At 48.6% G+C, this 21,341-nt stretch overlaps 2 protein-coding genes across 5 annotated transcripts; both read right to left on the bottom strand.

Moving 5' to 3' along the window:
• SLC25A38 (solute carrier family 25 member 38) lies at window positions 1-12,510 on the bottom strand. 3 transcript variants are annotated; one of them, XM_065933069.1, is made up of 7 exons: window positions 12,109-12,507; window positions 6,476-6,597; window positions 5,796-5,880; window positions 4,984-5,163; window positions 4,556-4,730; window positions 2,758-2,924; window positions 1-980 (listed from the first exon to the last, which is right to left on the bottom strand). In XM_065933069.1, the coding sequence occupies exons 1-7, from the start codon at window positions 12,175-12,177 to the stop codon at window positions 858-860; spliced, it is 921 nt and encodes a 306-aa protein (XP_065789141.1). In that variant the 5' UTR covers window positions 12,178-12,507; the 3' UTR covers window positions 1-857. The 3 variants fall into 3 exon arrangements, with proteins under 3 accessions (XP_065789141.1, XP_065789142.1, XP_065789143.1); XM_065933070.1 differs by having other exon boundaries at window positions 4,562-4,730; window positions 12,109-12,504; XM_065933071.1 differs by lacking the exon at window positions 2,758-2,924 and having other exon boundaries at window positions 4,562-4,730; window positions 12,109-12,510.
• Window positions 12,511-12,638: 128 nt separating this feature from the next.
• On the bottom strand, window positions 12,639-20,310 carry LOC136166590 (acyl-coenzyme A thioesterase THEM4-like). 2 transcript variants are annotated; one of them, XM_065933073.1, is made up of 6 exons: window positions 20,042-20,310; window positions 18,898-19,096; window positions 17,129-17,225; window positions 15,940-16,050; window positions 15,189-15,313; window positions 12,639-14,732 (listed from the first exon to the last, which is right to left on the bottom strand). In XM_065933073.1, the coding sequence occupies exons 1-6, from the start codon at window positions 20,159-20,161 to the stop codon at window positions 14,710-14,712; spliced, it is 675 nt and encodes a 224-aa protein (XP_065789145.1). In that variant the 5' UTR covers window positions 20,162-20,310; the 3' UTR covers window positions 12,639-14,709. The 2 variants fall into 2 exon arrangements, with proteins under 2 accessions (XP_065789145.1, XP_065789144.1); XM_065933072.1 differs by having other exon boundaries at window positions 12,640-14,732; window positions 17,081-17,225.
• Window positions 20,311-21,341: the final 1,031 nt, after the last annotated feature.

Raw genomic sequence — 21,341 nt, 5'->3', positions numbered from 1 at the left:
TTAAAAAATCATAGAATTGTGTATTTGGAATGGATGGATCATATAACATATAAAATAAAGCTATTTTAAACAATTTTAAGCTTGAGGACCTATACAGATCAAGTGTTGGCCACCTTATTTTGTTACTGTAGGATGGACTCATGGCACTTGAGGTTTTCCAGTGATAAAATGTTTCACTTTATTTATCCCAACTTTAACTGCAGAAAAAAATGCCAGATAAACTTGGAAGTTGAAACCGTGCAGGGGCCGAAACCAAAAACTATTATTTGGACACTTAGAGGCTACGAAGCTACTTCCCTTCCCTGCTTCCCTGGCGCCTCTTAGAAATTAACAAGGAATCAGTTAAGTCATGACATCTTTTCTTCTTCATCCTAACATCACCTCAGAGGGAGACTTCAGCCCGGTGAGTGTGACTCCTTGCTTGGCAGATCCAGTCTCGCTGCTAGAACTCCTCAAACACAATGGAGAGCTCACAGCATCTCTGGGTTGCAATCTCTTTCCCAAGAGCAGATCCAAGCAGGCGGCGTGGTGTAGTGGGTGGCTGAGCGGGACCGCCAACAGCACCCTCTCTGGAAATGCCTTTTCACATGGCCTTGGAGGGTATGCAGACCCTTCTGCTGACTCCCCACCGTGCTCTATCAGGGACTCCTCTTCTGGGAGGTTCAGAAGGCTTAAGTAGGATCCACCTATTTGAGTTGGGCCCACCTATTCTCTTCTTGAACTGAGTAACTAAAGGCGATGTGTCTGCCAGGCTCTCCTGCCAGGACTTCATCCGACTCCAGCGTGGTGAGATGAAGCGGCCCTTGGCAGAATCCAAGCAGGACAACAGATCCCATCTTTGCCCGGTCCCTGCTGGGTCAGGACTTCAGGCCCATCTTGGCCATCATCTCTTCGTAGACTGTCCACGCCATGGCTGCCATCAGGGTTCTGCGGAGGGCCCGGGGGACACTGCCTTGGAAGAAGCCACGCAGCCCATAGTCCTAGAAGGGAAAATGGAAGCCCAAACGCTGGAATTAAAGCAGCAATACAATTACACAACTGCTGTGAGAGTGAGGGTATCCCTCTGCGTTACTCCATTTTTAAGTCTTACTTTATAGACTTTTACAAATATCGTTAAAACTATGAATACTGGGTCCAAACGGACGAACTAAAAAAAAAAAATTTGTTTGGCTTTGTTGCTAAGCTCTATCTGTTTTAGGCGTGCTCTATCCAGGGGACTTTATTTCTCAGGTGAAATCTTCTAGAGGCTTACTCTATGTAGTGTGAAACTTGTACGGTACACAGAAGCCAGAAGCCCCAAGCGGCAGCTGAGATCCAGACCAAAGGCTCTCTGCCAAGCCCTGGGCCCCAACTCCAGGCTGAAGGAAAAGGCACTTCTTGGCACTCAGTCTGCCTAGAGGGAGAACCCTTTCTATTTTTTTTTTTTAAATTCACTAGATGTTCTCGGTGGCCCTAAATAAGACTTAAAGACAAAACACCTCAGCATATGGATTGTTCTTTCCTACTGTTATCATCCCTTCCATTTTCACATGGAAGATATCCAGAGGCTCTATTTTCAAACTTCATGGTTTTAGGTATCATGAATAAGAAAGCAAGCAACCTAAGCAGTGTGAGAAATATGATCGGATTCTCAAACATCTGCTTCTATCTAGGGTAAGACAGATAAGTGCTGGCAGATGCTAACATCTTTCCTCTGCTACGAGGAAAAACTGAGAAGTACAGAAACATCTAAAGATCTAAGTGACACATTTACCTTGAAAGAGAATATCTGATAATAGAACATGTTCCCAAAGGGCCAACTCAGTGCCTTTGAAATAGCGTTTTAGTGTATTTGACACCTACCTTACTTTTTATTTTCAATACATCTGTACATTTGTACTAGCATAAACTCCTAGAAACAAAACAAGGTGCCTGTGGTTTCTTTCTGACTACATTTCCTCCTAGGTCCTTGATTCAGAGAAGGAAATGGCAACCCCCTCCAGTATCCTTTCCTGGAGAATCCTGTGGACAGTGGAGCCTGGTGGGCTTCTGTCCATGGGGTCGCACAGACTCGGACACAACTGAAGCGACTTAGCATGCATGCATACATTGGAGAAGGAAATGGCAACCCACTCCAGTATTTTTGTCTGGAGAATCCCAGGGATGGAGGAGCCTGGTGGGCTGACGTCTATGGGGTCGCATAGAGTTGGACACGACTGAAGCGACTTAGCAGCAGCAGCAGGTCCTTGATTAGGTTAATGAGTCCTCCCAGAACTCCTGACTCAGGAGGTCTGGGGTAGAGCCCAACAATATGCATGTTTAACAAATATCACAGGTTGTCCTAATGTTGGGCCCCCTCCCTAAACAAACAAAACCCAAAAAACAAAAAGACCCCCACAACCATAGTTTCTAGCAGTGATTCTCAACCTTGGCAACACACTGGAATCACTAGGGAACTTAAAATACTGATGCCAGGGTTTCATGTCTTCCAGAGACTCTAATACAATGAGCTCAGGTTATGCTCTGGGAATGGGAATTTTTAAAAGCTCCCCAGGTGATTCTACCATGTAAAGGACAGAGCTACTGCCTTAGAGAGAAAGAGAGCTTTAACCACAATACAAACCAATATGTATTCTAAAGCCTTACTATTTTTTTTTCGATTGTGCCAGAAGGCATGGTAGATCTTAGTTCACCGATCAGGGATCGAACCCATGTCCCCTGTAGTAAAAGCACGGAGTCCTAACCACAGGACTACTGGGGAATTCCCTAAAGCCTTACTTTGAAAATGAGCGTAACTGCCTGGCCAATCCACCGAAATTTCACTGGGGAGAGCTGCATGTGAGTTTTGATCACATCTGCAGGTTGAGTTACCAGCGAGGCCATAATCCCAGCAAATATTCCACAGCTGAAATTCACAACGGGAACAAGGACTGCATCCAACTGGTCTGAAAGAGGACAAAGGCGACCTTCGGTTATAAATAAATCTCATATCTATCAGATAAATATCAGTGCCAAGTTGCCACTAATTCTTTCTGGAAGTCAGAAGGGTCTGGATATTCAAACAAAGCTAGGAATTCAAAATCTAAACTAATCAATGTAAACAGAAAAATGGAACTAAAAGTTCACCTTTTTACAACCATCAGCATAATTGATTCAGGCAAGAGTAACTGACTGATGCTAAAATATACGGATGAAATAACAGTACGTTGTACATAGATTCAAAGTATCACCCTGCAGAGATACTTAGAAATTACAAAAGAACAAACAGCTGAGTTTTCACTGGAGACATTCTTTTTATCCACCGATAAAGAGTTAATATCACCCACAGCGGGTTAAAAGGTAACATGAGCTTCCCGACATCACACAATGAAGACACAACCTGTTACATGCTTCTCTTGCTGAAAAGGTAGAGTATGAATGAATCTAGTTGCAAGGAATCATCAGATAAACCCAGGCTGAGGTTATATAATTGGCTTATACACTTGAAAATAAAAAACAAAAATGGCCACAAAATATATTATTGGGAAAAATGGAGAAATAAAGACTATAGACTGGACTACAGATACAAGAACTGTATCTGTGTAAAATTTCCTAAATAAAAGATGGTCATTAAGAATGCTTTTATTCTCAGGAAATACACAGTGATGTATTTAAGGGTAAAGAGTTGCATCATGCCTGCAACTTACTCTTAAATGGTTTGGAGAAAATAATTATACATATAGAAAGAGAATAATTCAGGGCTATGGAGTTATATGTATTATTCTTGTGACTTTTTTGTTAAGTGTAGAATGATTTCTAAATACCAAATTAAAAAAAAAAATTTTAGGATGAATGAAGAAGTTAAAAACATATATCCAAGCTCCCTTATTGCCTTAATTTTCTACTGCAAAGTAAGGCTGTGACCTGCAATGTCACAACTCCTGGTACTTGGGGCGAAGCAGCAAATCTCCTAAAGCACCCCAACTGACATGGTCATGAGGGCAGCATTCTGGCTTTCCCAACTAAATGGCCTTGGTTGCAATTCCGTGCTCAGATTATCCACAGCCACCTGACCGAACGCTGCTTCACTCTGCGGGATGTGTTTCTACCAGTGTGTGACTCTGCCTGGATGGACGTTTACTGGTTGTTGATTTTGCCCAAGTCTTGCAACACAAGCTTACTGGTAGGGTGGACCTGCTAGAATGTGGGAGGTTTGGCAGCCTTCTCTCCATCCAAACAGAGGGCTCTCATCGTTAACTGAGAGCATAGCAGGTAAGTGAAAACAAAATTTTTCTTCTAGCTCTGAACCCACTAGGTTTCCCAAATTTGTCAAACAAGCGCTTCTTAAAAAATAGTTTCCCAGTTCTTACCCCAGAGCTTCTGATTTAAAACTCCTTAGGTAGGACCCAGAAATCTGAAGATCAGGCAAACGTGGGAAGTATTGTTGCAAGGCCTACGCTGAACGAGGTTTATTCCACCCCCACCCCTGACTCAGAAATTACATACTATCAGAACAACAAACAGTCTCCTATCTCTGAGAAAGCGGTGAGGATGTGACCCCTTGAGGGATCTCTCTTCCCACCACACCTTCCCTTACCCGTACCGTGAAGAACAACGCTCTTGGTCTGGCTGTAAAACATCAGGTAGATTCCGGAAAAGGGGGCGTCACGAAGGAGTGTTGCTGTCAGGCCACTGAAGAGGCCCCGGCACCCCTCGCTGTGATAGATGCTCCTCAAGGCGGCGTAGATGCTCTGGTAGCCGTACCGCCCACTCTGCGAAGGAAGCGCAGAGTCCGTGGGGGCACCGTGGCCCTGCGGCTGCGCCCTGCGCCGGGCTGTCCTCCGGCTGCAGGGCCGGGGCCCTGGGGCTCTGGTTCCCACGCGCTTGCCTGACTACCCAGACGGGTTCTCCGACCTCACTGACCTCTGTGCCGCGTTACACACCAGGCGGTGGCAGCAGTGGCCACTTGACCCAAGAGTCCAGTGCCTCTCTGCCCTCTCCAGCCCCCGAGGCTGTCCAACTCACCTCGTACCGTGTCTTGATCACAGTGATGGGTGACATGCAGACCCCTGCAACGGAGCGGGAGCCCACCCCCAGGATGACTGACTCCAGGGCCGTGGGGGGGTGGCCCCGCAGGAAGTACTGCTTCAGAGAGTACAGGGTGCCAAAGTAGATGCCAACACCAGGGACACACCTCACGATGGACTGCAGGAAGAGTCGGAGGGAGGGGAGGGGTCAGAGCACCCCGGGTGGATCTCCCCAAAGAAGACCCAGGATCTGCATGCGAGGAGTTGATTTAAGGTGTGGAGGGACCACCAATGGGAGAGTGGGGACATGAGATGGGAGAGAAGGTGGCCAATAACGAGCATGCCGTCCCATCAGCTTTCACCATGGGCAATGGAATCCCTCCGGGGAACTCTGGGAATCAGTGTGGACGCGCCTCGGGTACCCCGCCACCTGAGGAGGGAAGGGGGCTTCGAAACATCACTGCTTAAGAGCTGCTTTGAGGTTGGGGTGAGCATGAATTCCCTGGCTTGTCCAGCAAAATGACTTCTGAAGGCCAGAAAAAGTCTTCCAGGGAGGGAAAGACAGGTGTGGGGGCATGGGGGAAGGGGCGGGGCGCCCGCTGCCTCTGCTGTGGGACTTGATGCTGCTAAGCAGCCGTGCCTGGGGCACATGGGAGTGATACCCCCCAGGGCCCTCAAGCGGAAGTCAGGGAGAGTGAGGGCAGGGAGACCACATAGGCCTGCCCAGTCCCCAACCCTCGTGCACTCTTAAAAGCGAGGATGCGTGAGGTGGATGAGAAGCGGCTGGTGAGGAAAAGAAGGGGAGCTTACGGGAGACATCCCTTTCCAGAGGCCCAACAGACTCTCCGTGCGAACCACATTCAGGAGCAGGGCCAACATGCCAACACGTCTGGACCTGAAGGCAGACGAGACAGAGACAAGGAAGGGAACATCACTGACTCCCCGCTCAGAGACGTCTCTGTGTGGCCTCTTTCCTACAACACCTCAGGATCTCTGCTAGGCATCTGGGAGTGACTCTGAGCCCCTATGCATTCACAGCGTGGCAGGTCCGTGATTCTTTGTTCATTCAGGCTGCAAGCAATGGGATAACTACTCATTTTCCATACATTTCACACACTTCCCACAGTGCTGAGCCTAATAAGGGGGCTCACAAGGGACACTCAATACTTCCCTTGTTTCCAGAAAACCAGCCCCTGTTTGCCCCAGGCAGCAGAGTCATGACATTACAGACGGGCACAGTAAAATGCAAATGTCACCAAGGCAGATGCCAGGAAGCAGCTGAGCGAAGGACCCCATTTAATTAAGAGAAATGTCAAACGCAAGAGTATACACGAAACGCAGGAAAGCTGGGCCTGGCCTGCGTTTCTCTTTGATCATCCCACAGAATGGAAGCTGCCTGAACACAGTAGAGATGCTCCCGTGTCTGAGAGAAGTCGCTGAAACCAGTTCCTGAGTGAAATGGGAGTGGGGGTGTGGGCAGCAGGCCTTACCCATGGGCTGAGGGTTGGAGGGTCTGCAGGCGGGTTTTCAGGAGATCCAGGGGTTGGAAGAGGAGGGTAGAGCAGGTCCCACTGATGGAGCCACACAAGAAAGCTTTGATCACTGGCTGCAACTGCAGGGCGAGAGAACATGGTGTCATCAGCTCTGTCCCACCATTCACCACACCTGGACCAGTCAGTTCTTCCTAAAGATTTCTTAGCAACTCACCTGGCGGTGCCCTGTATTATTAATAGCTTCTGACTTCAGAGAAGGGCAAAATGTAGTCAGGGACGAACAGTGTTAGAATGTGGCTGAGAACACTGTACACTCCAAGAAGTAGCTCTCACGTCTTACTGATAACAACTTTAGTAATCACTGATAATTTAAAAACTTATGGATAGGGCTTCCCTGTTGGCTCAGTGGTAAAGAATCTGCCTGCCAATGGAGGAGATATGCGTTCAATCCCTGATCTGGGAAGATCCCACATCCCTAGGAGCAACTAGTCCCATGCACCGCAACTGTTGAGTCTGCTCTAGAGCCCAGGAACCAACTACTGAGCCCATGTGCCGAAACTACTGAAGCCCAAGCGCCCTAAAGTCTGGGCTCTGCAACGAGAGAACCCATGGCAATGAGAAGCCTTTGCATTACAACTAGAGATAGCCTCCGCTTGCTGCAACTAGAGAAAAGGCCCAAGTGCAGCAACAAAGAACAGCATAACCAAAAATTAATAAAGTATAAAAAAAATTATAGATAACTTCTCTCCTACTGAGCAACATAGCTATTTCCATCTGTGAATTATGCCAATGACCACACCTCCCTAATTTGTCCTGAACATAAGTTATTGGCCAACTTCTCGTGACGAAAGCAAAATCAATTGAGCAGCGTGTTTTAACCCTGGACTACTGGTTTCAGGTTCCCTGGGTTGTAGGACCGGTAGATTATTTACAGAAGTAAGACAAAGGAAGTGAAACTGTAAGCGAGCTCATGCACTGTGAACTGTATGTGCCACTTCCTGTAAAAGTGATGCATTTCCTTAATTTAAAACTTTCCCTCTGAGCACACCCATTCACCTCACTGGGACCGAAGCAGACCGCAGGGGCACCACAGGCCGGCAGCCACTCCTGGGTTTGCCGGCGGTCCTACATACTGGGAGTCACAGCTCAGTTCAGTCACTCAGTCCTGTCCAGCTCTTTGCGAACCCACGGACTGCAGCGTGCCAGGCTTCCCTGTCCATCACCAATTCTCAGAGCGTGCTCAAACCCATGCCATTGAGTCGGTGATGCCATCCAACCATCTCATCCTCTGTCGTCCCCTTCTCCTCCTGCTCTCAATCTTTCCCAGCATCAGGGGCTTTTCCAATGAGTCAGCTCTTTGCATCAGGTGGCCAAAATATTGGGGCTTCACTTTCACCATCAGTCCCTCCAATGAATATTCAAGACTAATTTCCTTTAGGATGGACTGGTTGGATCTCCTTACAGTCTAAGGGACTCTCAAGAGTCTTCTCCAACACCACAGTTCAAAAGCATCAATTCTTCCCTCAGCTTTCTTTACAGTCCAACTCTCCCATCCATACACGACTACTGGAAAAACTATAGCTTTGACTAGAGGGAAATTTGTTGGCAAAGTAATGTCTCTGCTTTTTAATATGCTGTCTAGGTTGGTCATAGCTTTTCTTCCAAGGAGAAAGCATCACTGTTTCCATTTTTCCCCATCTACTTGCCATGAAGTGATGGAACTGGATGCCATGATCTTCACTTTTTTGAATGCTGAGTTTTAAGCCAGCTTTTTCAGTCTCCTCTTTCACTTTCATCAAAAGGCTCTTTAGGTTTTCTTCACTTTCTGCCATAAGGGTGGTGTCATCTGCATATCTGAGGTTATTGATATTTCTCCCAGCAATCTTGATTCCAGCTTGTGCTTCATCCAGCCTGGCATTTCTCATGATGTACTCTGCATATAAGTTAAATAAGCAGGGTGACAATATACAGTCTTGACGTACTCCTTTCCCAATTTGGAACCAGTCTGTTGTTCCATGTCCAGTTCTAACTGTTGCTTCCTGACCTGTATATACATGCAGGAGGCAGGTAAGGTGATCTAATGGTATTCCCATCTCTTTAAGAATTTTCCACAGTTTGTTGTGATCCACACAGTCAAAGGCTTTGGTGTAGTCAATAAAGCAGAAGTAGATGTTTTTCTGGAACTCCCTTGCTTTTTCCATGAGCCAACGGATGTTGGCAATTTGATCTCTGGGTCCTCTGCCTGTTCTAAATCCAGCTTGAACATCTGGAATTTCACAGTTCTGGGAGAGTCACGCACACTGGCTAATCTACAGGCAGCATTCAGAAGGGCAGGACTGTCTGGCAGACTAACTGCACTTTCCCCAAGCGCACTCCAGGGCCTCACAGCATGCCCTCGAATCCAGACACACTCAAATGATTGTGCAAACACACTTTTAAAAATCCAAGCAGGAGAGAAAAGTCTTCTTTTCAATAGGAGACACTGGGCAAACTCCATCCAAAGATCTTCTCTCTCATTAAATGGCATTTGCACTATTACTTTGTAATACTGTCACCCTAAAATGCTATTAAGATGAAGTTGCTTGTTACACACGGTACATAACTATACCTAGAACCAAAACATTTGTAATCTGTGGTATTTGATTCACAGAGAAAAGAGGTAATTTCACATTCCACCAAACCAGCAATTATCAACTTATAACTGGAATTCCTTAAAAGGTCTAAGTAAGTTCAGATAATAAATACTGGAGCTTACAGCCACATTCAAATAGCTTTCTAAGCAAAGGTCAAACCGTAAGTACAGCCAAGTCAAACCGGCGTTTCATCAGGTGCGTGTCCGCACGCGGCGGCCTGCTCCTCCAGCGAACTGCGCTCCCACGAGTTTTGTTTCTCAGGCTCATCCGAGACTTTGCGGTCTCAGTGAGGGCCTCCTGCCTGCACACTCAGCCTCTTACTTCCGCTGACTCCTTTGCCTGGAACAAGCTTGAAAGCCCCCATCTTTCCAGGCTGAGGCCACATCATCTCCACTCCCTCTTCACCAGTCACCCCTCACGTCCCCAGAGTTTGCCATCCAGCTAAAGCCCCTCCACTGAAGCTGCCTCACCGAGGACCTGAGCAGCCCAGGACCCCTTTCCCATGCCCTTCTCTTACTTGGCCTCTCCGGTGCATTTGGAACACCTGCTGATGGCTGCCCCTCTGGCTTCTCGCTCCTCTTCTGGATGCCCTTCTGGGCCTCCTTTCCCCAGCTCACAGATGTTGCTGTTCCTCTTATCTCCCTGTAGCTGCTGCCTCTCAGGGCACCCTTATCCCCACACCACACCTCGCTCCAAACACGCATGCCGGCAACACCCACATCTCCAGCCCAATTCAGCCCTCACTCCCTGTATCTCCCCTCAGATGGCCTGCAGACATCTCAAACTCAACATCCCCAAATGGAAACTCAGTCCACGGTTCTTCACATGCCTGCCTCTCCTTCAGTCCACACTGAGATGTTTCAGCAGGACCTTCAGGAGACGAGGAAGACTCCTTGGTCTACCTACCATTTCACGACCAACTCCTGCCGCTGACCCCTCTTTCCTCCCACAGCCTGCCCTATGCTGATCCAGGTAACCTCCCTGTGAGTCTCCAGCCTCAGCAGTGCCAAACCCACTGAGCAGCCTGGGGTGAGGCATCCAGATACACCACGTCGAAATCTCATAGCGCTCTTATGAGCTAGGTGTTCAAATCCATGGTGGTTCCCCCAGGACTGATTGCAGAAGCTGGTCTGCATCAGGTGCTCAATAGTCAAGAATGAAGGAATCACGTCATCTAACAGGAAATCTACACGTGGCTCTCCCTTGACCACAATCCCACAGGATAAAGCTTAGTGGGCCCTGCAGGCCCCATCCCTGGGCAGTGGGATCGCCCCAGGCACCCTTCAGCCCTTTGCTCCAGTAAGGCTGTAGGACTGACCTGCAGTTAACACTTCTAAGCAGTTCTCTTTGGAGCTGTTCCCCAAGTGTTCTCACAGGTATTGTATGGAACTACCCCTCCCCTCTGGGCTTCTCAGGTGGCTCAGTGGTAAATAATCTGCCTGCCAACACAGGAGATACAGGAGAGGCTGGTTCGATCCCTGGGTCAGGAAGAACCAATGGAGGAGGAAATGGCAACCCACTCCAGTATTCTTGCCTGGAGAATTCCATGGACTGAGGAGCCTGGCAGGCTACAGTCCATGGGGTAGCGAAGAGTTGGACAGGACTGAGCACACTCACATATACCCCTCCCCTCCCCCACAACACACTGTCCTCCACTACAAGAACTTATCTCAGAGCACAGTGCTTAGACATTTTACTGACTCAATAAATATTTGTTGAATACATCCATAGAGCCCATATCCTTTTTAACTGTAACTTTCCAGGTCTATTAGCATAGAGCAGATGCTAAATATATACCAGCAGTATTGATTAACCTTGAGTTAAAAGACAAAAAAGGCAACAAAATTGTTTTTAGAAAACAGAATTTACACTTTTCTTTTTGAAAGATACTATCAATAGTGAATGGCTCATTCTTTAAGGCACACTTGACTTTTTTCTAAGTAGCTCAAATTTATTCAAAGTAAATGCTGATAACAACCAAACAAGAATACAAAGATACATAAAGGCAATAAACAACACTTGAACAGTTGGCAAACAAGTTCCACAAGCAACTCCCACTTCCCTTGAAAAAACTAAATCCTAAAAAATTAAGTCAGATCTCCAGGCCAGAGCCGGAGGACCCAGAAAGAAATCGGTAAGCACGTGATTAAAGATGTAAGCTTAAAGCCGCTCCCGACCCCGCCTTTGTTTAAGATTATAAACAAACACAAACAAAAAAACACCAATACAAAAGTACCTACAACCCCGCCCAGCGCCTGCCGCAGGTGGACCGTAACCTTCGTCTCAGGAGAAAGCCACTGGCCCTCGCGAACTAAAGGAAGCCGCATCCGCGCCTCCACGCACCTCTAGTAGCGACTTTGCAGACAGTCCTCCTCTGCCCGCCTTCCCAGCCCCGCCTCCACCAATAGCAGGCCCGCGGACGACCACGGCAGCCAATCCAGATGCGGGGGCTTGGCCCCGTGGCGCCCGCAAACCACAGCAGTTTCCCAGCGAGTCCCTCTAACCCAGCCCGTCGGCTCTGAGGGATCCTAATCCACCTTGCTTGACCAAGGATCGCATTTCAGGCTTAGCTTCATTGCCGGGCTTTGCAACAGTCCAAATATCTACCCAGGTGCCCTCTCACCTTTCAATCTAGGAAAACAACCCAAAGCAACTTCCCATAGCGCTCACACCTCATTCCCTGCCGCGGGAGGACATTCCCCTGACGGCCCCCAAGGCCGCAGCAATCCCTCCTACCTCTGTCCAGATACTAACACAGAAATGAGACCTTTGCTTGCCTGTCCAAGAGTTGCTCTAACACTCTTCTCCTTCCTCCCTACCCTCCTTTTAATCCCTTAGTCAAACTCCATCTCTGCGCCAAGTCCCCAACCCGTTTTGCGCGCACCCCCGGTGCAGATAAACGAACCCCCGAGGGCAGCTGACCCTCGGCAACCCTCCGAATTCCCCTCCCCGAGCCTGCGACGCCGGAATCCCTGCCTTCCCTTCCCTGCAGTTTACCATAAGCGTTTCCACCCTGTCTCCGACATCTTGGTGCTGCAGCAGCGCCGGGCGTGACTTTTGAATCATCGGAGGGGAGGCCTGTGAATGCACTGGGCCCCGGGTGCCGTTGGTAGGAGCGCAGGCCGGGCCCTGGCGATCCTGGAGGAAGACGACGCGACGGCGGTAGCCGGGCGACGCTTTCTACGTCAGGGCCTACTCTGCAGTCTACGCCGGCCGGGACCTGCGCGTCCACCGCCAGTGGGTGGCTCCGAGCGCCGCTTTTCACTTGCGCCGCAGACTCTTCGGCTCTGCTCCTCGGTCCATCCTGCCCAGCCACGGGCTTCAGGACTTGAGGAGAAGAGGGTGCACTGGAGATGAAGAAAGCCGGAAGAACTAGCTAGAATGCCGGAATTTAGCTTCCGGGGTTGGATGCGCTTCGCGCGCGGAAGTGGATGTGCTTCTTAGTGCCACCTGGTGGGGACGTCCGGGACTGCAGGTTCGGCGGCTTCCCTGCGCCCGGAGCTTTAAGGGACGTCTGCAGCGAAGGATTCTTTCGGGTGCCACGTCTGTACTAGTTACAGTCCAGACTTAACTCTGCCCAGTGCGGTAGCCTGTAGCCAGCTGGGGCCACTGACCACTCGAGAAGTGGCTCGTGTGACTGAAGGCCAGAATTTTAAACTTGATTTAGTTGTAATTCATTTGTATTAAAAACTGAAGCAATGTGGAATATTTTCCCGTTAAACATGACTTTATTGTTTTGGCATTTCCACATTTCCCTTTAAAAAATGCTGAAAGCTTGATGGCAGAAATGTGCTGTAAGTCATCCACACACCGTATTTCTGACATGGCAGTAAGATAAAATAATTTCATAAACAATTTTTTCATTTTTACCTGTTGAGATGATTTCGGATGTGCTAATTGGGTGAAATAATTATTAAAATTAATTTTACCTCTTTTGCTTTTTTCATATGGCTACTAGAGTACTTAAGATTACACTTGTTATCCTGTGATAAATCATAATGGAAAAGAATATATATGTGTGTGTGTATAACTGAGTCACTTTGGTGTACAGCAGAAATTAACAGAACATTGTAGATCAACTATACTTCAATTTTTAAAAAATTCTTAAATTATACTTGCGGCTTGAACTACTTTTCTATTGGACAGCACTGGTCTAGATGGTTAAGATTATGGTTCTTACCTCTTATCTGGACCCTATCAATAACCTTCATTTTGGTCTCTCAACTTCCCATTATTCCTATCTGGCTGATGGGTGGGAAACTATTACTGCTAGAATCCTGACACTCTTTTTGGAAAAGGCAGGCACACATCTTCAGGAGTCCTGATTATCTGCAGAATAAAGCCCAGACTTTTCATAGTGGCAGCCTTCATTACTTCCCACCATCCATTCTTCACTCAGAAAATCTAGGTCAGAAAAGAAACTGATGATTCAGGGAGCAAGATGCTGTTTTTTTAAGGCTTAAATCCCTGTAGTTCTGAAGCACAAGGAACAGGCAAGAAAGTGTGGGCTTTTTTTTTTTTATCATCAGAGGGGATTAAGCAAAGAGCAAATATAAAAAATACACAGGCAAGCCTGCCAGAAGACTGCTTATACTCTGCCATCTCTTGTTCTAAGCTGCAAGGCTTGTTTTCCTTGAGCAATGCTGAACTAGGCTGAAACTTGTCTTTAAAGGAAGACCTACTTTTCTGTCCTCGTGGGGCAAAAATTCCTACTCATGAGAAATAATCTATTGGTGTGTTTTAGAGGCTATTCTTGGCCACTCTGAGAAGGGGATAGAGGTGGGACCCAGAATGAAGGCCTGCTGCCCACTGCCCCACCCTCAGCAGGTATTGGCTTGGCTCTGGGTTCAGATAAAATGGACTGGTTTTTAAGGGTGGTTGGTGCCTGCCTGGGTTTTCCTCCTGTGTATCTGTTCCTGCTACACTCACAACTCTGAAGCCCAAAGTCCCCCCACCTCCTCAATCCTCCCCCCACGTCTGAGAGGGTGCAGATATATAAGATCATGTAAAAGGAGTATTACCCATCAGCAGATGAGTGAAGGTTTTAGGGCAGCACTTCATGGTAGAATTTAGAGGAGTGAATTAAAAAATGAAAGGAAAAAGCAAGCAGAAAAAAAGAAAAGGAAACATACCTGGTGAAAACATTGTTTGTGACTTCAGTTCAAAACAAGATCATTGATTAACATCGGGCAAGGCTCCCTTGACATGGCTGTAACTGGTGGAACATGATTTTGCTTCTGTGACCTTACTCCCTTCTGCAGTTACACCTTGGGTCCCTCAAACCCAATCTGGACCTTTTCCTGTTTTCTGAGTTGGGTGTTAATGTCACACGATGCTTTGCTTTCCCATCCCACTGACCACAGACATCTCTATGCAGAAAGAAATATACATATGTCCATTTGGATACATGATCTCCCTTTACAAAGTTTATTCATAACAAGCTCTGACAGCCGGAGGAGTTTCCACCAACCAAAGAGGAAGGGCTGGAGTAAACACTGGCAGCTGGAAATGGGTGGGACAGACAGACTGCTCCAAAGGAAGTTCTGGTTTCCTGCCCTCCAGGTCAGGAGATGAGCCTTATGGGGCCTTGCACCTGTGTCACTTCATTTGGAAGAAGATAGCTGGAATGGTGAAAAACACAGAGATAAGTGGCTCTCAGGTTTTGCTTTCAGGAAAAACCAGTTCAAGGAGACCCTTCCTGTCTGCCTGGAGCCAGAGCTGCTTCTGGAAATATCTAAATTCCCTCTATTGTTGCCAAAGCAATGAGCCTGCTTTTGCCTTTTGGAGGCCAGGAGGGGGCCAGGAGGGGAGATACCATGCACATTCTGCGGCCACAGCCCCTCCCCTCCATCCTCATGAGCCCCGTTCTGACCGGTAGTCTCCCAGGGAGGTGAGTGGGCGTGTTATGATGGCCTCTATCCTATAACTTATAGAGGCCCCTCTCCATGTGAGCATCCCGTCCAACCCCAAACACACCCAGGGCAGCTGCTGCCCCCAGCAGTGGGGAAAGCCACCTTCTGTGCCTGGTCACGTGGGTGGGCACCAACAGCAGGAAAAAAGAATTCTCATGGCCTTACCAGAAGCTTCGGCAAAGAGGACGGTCCTGTCGCTGCTTTGGGCTTCGCAAGAGAGAAACACCTTTCTTCCTTCCATGCCAGTGATTTTTGCCTCCAGCCTCACCACTGAGCCGAGGGTGATCGGGCTAGGAGAGGGGCAGTGGGGACGAGTGGCTGGTAGCCTGGTCTCTGAGAAAGGTGGGGGATGACCCTGCAGGGGTTGGAGGCTACCAGAGTCGGGGTCCTGGGCTTCTACTCCAAGGGCCAAGATGTCAGGGCCTTTGTGTTTGTCACCTGCTAGCTGTGTCTTTGTTTCAGATTCCTCATTTGTCAAGTTGGAGATAATGGTACCAACCTCCCAGGATTATAGTAAAGATCGGACAAAACAATGTGTGCGAGTTTAACAACAAATTAATCACGTATCAGGAATTCTCATTTCAGTAGCAGCCCAATAATTATTTGTGGACTGAGTTAAATATATACAGGCACATGGGTTGGCTTTCTTTAAATCAGAGGTGGCCAAAAGTAGTTCATCATTGTCCTGTGTAGTGTGTTTTTATGTTGGAACACATAACCCATGTTCAAGTTCATCACCTTGAACTTGGATGAAAAGGGAACATCTAACAAGTTTAGGTTGGTCCATGAGGAAAACAAAAGTAGAAGCTCCTCTTTGTACGCAGGATTACTACATGAGCTCTTATCTTCCATCGTAACACCTGGAATAAGCTCATGTCAGCTTACTCCTAACTGGAACCCAGGGAAGGAGACAGACCTCTTGAAGGTGATGGTCATGGTCCCGGTAAAGACTGCACTGGCACTGCAGTATGCCGTCATGAACAGTGTGGTGTCTATCATGGTCCCCAGCGCGCCACCATGGATAATCCTGCAGGGCCAGACAAGGGGAGAAAGGGAAGGAAAGAGTCACCGGGATTCCACTCTGCATGGCCAATTTCTGTGAGGCGACGTGCTGAAGGGTTCCCTGCAATCCAGGACCAGATCCTTCTATCAATCCGTTTAGAGCAGAGAGGTGAGCGCAGAGCAGGTGCCGGGGAAGCAAACACTACCGTCTGAAGTGAGTCACACCAGCTTAGAAGGGAACGAACCAAAAGCAGGAGAAGCCCCCACCCCACCAGCCCCAACCACAAATTCGGATGAAGCTTATTCCCTTCTGGGCTGGTGTCAGGGGAACTAGAGTGGTACAGTGAAAACAGCATGGGCTTTACAGGCAGAGAGCCCTAACTCTAAATCTCACATTTCTAGCCATGTGACCTCAATCACAGAACCACTGGGGCCATCTGCGTCTTTTATCTGTAGGAGAGGAATATCTCCTAGGAATTTTTGTGAGTATTAAATTAATACAGCCAAAGCTTCATCTAAAGGGTCTGACATATACTAACGCTAAACAAGAGTAATTCCCCCCCTTCTCATTTCTAACTTCACTGCTTACTGCACTGCCATTTAGGAGGTTAAGGAGGTTCTTAACAGGGAGAGGCCACACCTTGAGTGGATCATTGAGGGACTGGCAGAGCCTCGCTGCCCAGGGAGCCAGTAGAATAAGGCTGCGGTAACCAAGAACCTGGGACTTTCCTGGTGGCTCTCTTGGTAAAGAATCCACCTGCCAATGCAGGAGACCTAGGTTCAATCCCTGGGTCAGGAAGATCGCCTGGAGAAGCAAATGGCAATCCACTCCAGTATTCTTGCCTGGAAAACCCCATGGACAGAGGAGCCTGGCAGACTACTGTCTATGGGGTTGCAAGAGTCGGACACGACTTAGTGACTAACCTACCATCCACCAACCAAGAACCTGCTGAAGGCAACCAGGGACCCACAACTGGGTGCTCACCCACCACCTGCTCTTGGACCAGGATAAAGGCCATTTGAGCTGCTGGCTGGGACAAGCCTGCGTGCCTCACCCAGGCAGCCCCTCCAGGAGGGGCCCAGGCTGGAACAAGCAGACGCACTTCTTCTTGGAGTCATTGTGGAAGACGACATATTCAAAGCCGAGTCTCTCCATCTCTGTGATCCGGAGAAAGAGGCGGGCGTCTTCTACCTTTTGAACTGGAGAGAAGAGTGGATTCAATAAGAAAGACCTCAGGCAGGAGTCTGATCCTCAGGGTGGTGTGGTCTCCAGGGCCGAAAGCACCCAACCAGAGGATGTCCCAGGAAAGCCACCGCCTTCAGCTTCCCATGAGCACGCCACCCCGGGCATGGTCCCATAAACTTCTGGTGGAGAACAGCAGCTTCCAAGGGGAAGATGAGGTCAGCAGTGTGAGGGGCAGTGAGGAGCCAACTGCCTGTGAATTCAGAACACCACTGTTCCCATCAGCTGAACAACAAACACTAATCCGAATGCATCGATTGTGGCAGATCTAGGCGTAAGCAGGCCACAGTCCTTTTTGTAGAACACGTGTATGTGTCTCCTCTTACTGCCACAGGCCTGAACTTTCAATGAGATTTGTTTATACTGTATGACTTCTGAGGGAAATGGGGATAATTTAGAGGCCCTAATTAGAGGTTAAGCCTCCAATATCCAATACTTAAGGACTTCCCTGAAGCTCAAAGGGTAAAGAATCTGCCTGCGATGCAGGAGACCAGGGTTCGATCCGTGGGTCAGGAAGATCCTCTGGAGAAGGGAATGGCAATCCGCTCCAGTATTCTTGCCTGGAGAATTCCTTGGACAGAGAAGCCTGGCAGGCTATACAGATCATGGGGTTGCAAAGAATCGGACACGACTAAGCGACTAACACAGCACATCCAATACTTTATCAAACACCTTCATTTTGCCAAGAATCTCAAACCAGAATTTCTTTTCTTTCTTTTTTTTTTTTTTGGCAGCATGGCTTATGAACTGTTAGTTCCCCGACCAGGGATTGAACCCATGCCTTCGGCAGTGAAAAGGCAGAGTCCCAGTCACTGGGCCACCAGGGAATTCCCCTCAAAGCAGAATTCTGAATGACAGCTTAGGTATACAAAATTATATACTATAAACATAGTATATAATTATAAACTATAAATAAAAGTCTTCCGGCTGGCTCCTCCTGTCTTTCGAACGCATCTCTTCATCTTCTGTTTTCCATCCGATGTCCTTCGCTGACTGGTTCAAGAGCTCAGCCCAACTGACCACTAGAGGGAGCGCGAGTTCCTTCCCCAGCAGATTCTGGCTCCTGGCCCTGGATGTCAGTAAGATCCTGCCCTCTGCAGCATCACTGAGCTGCCAAAACTGGGTGTCCCAGGGTGAAGGCACTGGCCCTTATCCCAGGCACTGCCTCTTCCCAGTTCCTCACTGACACTGCACCCATCTGGTCTACAGGAGATGGTGGGGCTGGCAGGTGGAAGGAGACGCCAGGGGTGCCCGCAGACAGGGGTGGAGAGAGCACTGACCTGGGAGCCCGGAATCCCTGACTCCAGTCCAGTCTCTGCCAAAAACTCGCTTTGTTGCCTCTCTAGACCTCAGTTTTCTCGCTTGTAAAATGAGCAGGTTGAACTAGACGGCCTCCACGTCCCTTTTCTAGCCTGACAGTGTATGAATCTAGGATCACCACGTCCAGACTGCCTCATACCTGACTCTCAGGCTAATGCTGGCCACGCAGGAGGTGTGGGAACTGGGCTGGAACATGGAGCTCCCCGAGGAAAATGCACACACAGCAGAAAAGTTTTGCCCACAGTCCTGCACTCTCCAGAGGCCCCCTCCAACCCAGGTGAAGCTCCTAATACAGGGGTGTGAACGTACCAGGGACAACTTTAGCGATCCTAGCTAGGTCTCCCTCTTTAAGGAACTGCCAAGAGTGACAGTAACCGGGAAGTCGCGTCCACGTTCCATCCACAGTCTTCTCCATGAGTTCATTGTACAGCCTCACCATGATGGGGCTCCAGCCGGAGTTCGGGAGGGAATAATCCTTTGAATCGGAATGGAGGTGACTTCTTGAGACCTGGGAAGTTCAAAAGGTAGCTGACTGTGTCCGCTCCTACAGGTCCGGCACAGCTGAAAGGAAACTTGGGGTGGGGGAGGATTCAGGCCCGGGACCCACGCAGCCAGAAGTGACCTTGGGGAGTCGGGGGGGCAGGGAATCAAACCCAAGACCCAGGAGGCCAGAGGGGACCCTGAGGGGTGGGGGTTCAGACCTGTGACCACAGCAGACTTGCAGGGGCCCAAGTGGGCAGGGAAGATGCTGGTCACATTTTCTGATGATCCTCCAGTGCCCCGAAGGCCCCATTCTGTTCTGCTGATCCCCTCGCTATGAGTAGGCCCCATCCAAGCATGGGAACCTCTTCCCTACCCCAGCCCCCATGAGGGCCATCCCACCTCCACTTTTCTTCCTTTCCTCCTGTCCTTCCGCGTCCTACCTCGTCGTGTGGGGATTCCGCTCATCTGCTTAGGTGTCCAGGGACCCTCACCAGCGCCTAGTAGGTGCTCCTACTTATGAGCAGACACGAACTCCTTGTCCTCCCACTCCATCGTCTTGACTGTTACCCACAATTTTCTTTTAGTTACACCTCTTATTTTGTCCAGAAAATGTTATGTGAAACAGTAATCACTGCTTTCCCTTGAGTCGCCACTAATCATATTCTTTCCTGATTCTGCTCACTTGCTCAATCTGGGGCTCAGCAACCCCACTTAACCATATGGGAAAGGTTCAGCAGGGTCAGGAAGACTGGAGGGGCCTCCAGATATTGTCACTAAGTTCCCAGGCTGAGGGTCCACCCCTCCATACAGGATGAAACGGCCAAGTGGCATGAGCATCTTCTAGACATCAGGAGTCCTGGCTCCGAGTCCTCATCTGTCACAGGAGTCTAAGGTCCCTGGTAGCTCCCTCCCTCTGAGACTCTGACCACACTCACAGCGGCCCGCATCTGGATGCAACGTGGGTACTCACGGTGATGAGTGGGGCTGGCATCCAGGCTGACCAGAGCATCTGGGGCTGGCCAGCCAGGGCCGGGAGAAGGGGTGCTGCCTTTGGATTCCTCGCCAGCCACCTGAGACCTCTCTTCAGCATGACGTCCAACCAAGACGGGCCAACTGAACCTTCTTCCAAAGGCAAGCCTTCCTCCTGGTAGTTGAGCACAGACCTGAGGCTCGGACTCAGCCAATCAGAGCCCGTGTGGGTCCTCTGAGGGCCAGGCCGTCCCACGTCCCTCTCCTGCATCAGGTTAAGCAGTGCGGAGCGGAACTAGAAAGGACGTCAGGCAATTGTGGGTTAGTAAGTTACACATGCATTTGATCTGGGGAGTTGCCAGATGTATTTTTGACTGCGTGCCTGGAACAACTGAGTCAATCAGAATGTTTTGCAGGCCAGGTTCACTGGGATGGAAAAACGATAACCAGGAGCCAGAGTGGATAACCTCAGTCTCTGCGTGTAAGGGCAGATGGCTTTGATACCTCACCTTGGTTCTTAACCGTGTCTTATATCAGAGGCCAGTTCATTCATTCATCTGACAAATGTTAATTAGGCACATACTATGTGCCAGGAACTGTTCCAGACTCTGGGGGCACAGGAGTGAATAAAACAGATGAAGTCGATGACCTCATGGGGTTTATGTCCTAAGTAGGTAGTTAACAAGTAACATTAATTGTTGCACTTTCTACCCCCAGCTGCTGTACTACCTGTTTCTCTGTTTTATCAATTTTAATACTTAATGTTATCTCATAAACAGCCCAAATTAAAAGTTCACCAATCATCCCCAAACTGTCTTTCAGAGCATTCCCCCTCTACCAACCCAGAATCCAATTTAAGATCATTTATTTCAGTTAATTGTTATGTCTTTAGCCTCCTTTAATCTGGAACAGTTTTTCAGCTTTTCCTTGACACATTCTTAACATACCACACACACACATACACCAGATACATGCAGGAATGAGCTCCCATTCTTTCCACCCTGCTTTAGGGGACTCTTGTTACTCCCAGTGAGTGAACGGTAGGTGGCGTTAGAACACAGCTTCATAACCTTGCATAATCATCCCACAGATATCAGAGGTATGCATTATTGCTATTAACATCCGCATTTACATATAAAGACACTGAAGCACAGAACAGTTAAAGTACACTGCCCAAAACTGCACAGCTAGTAAAATGTTATATGCTGTGCATTTTTATTATAGTAATAATAATTAAACTTTTATGTGTACAAAGATGTTTATAGGCTATAGGTGGGACATCGGGTAGGTCTATGGAGCAG

The sequence above is a fragment of the Muntiacus reevesi genome, chromosome 4 (genome assembly GCF_963930625.1).
Source record: "Muntiacus reevesi chromosome 4, mMunRee1.1, whole genome shotgun sequence".
Taxonomy (NCBI): Eukaryota; Metazoa; Chordata; class Mammalia; order Artiodactyla; family Cervidae; genus Muntiacus; species Muntiacus reevesi.
Note: the sequence above shows the minus strand (reverse complement) of the source record. Positions and strands in the feature narration are given on the sequence as shown.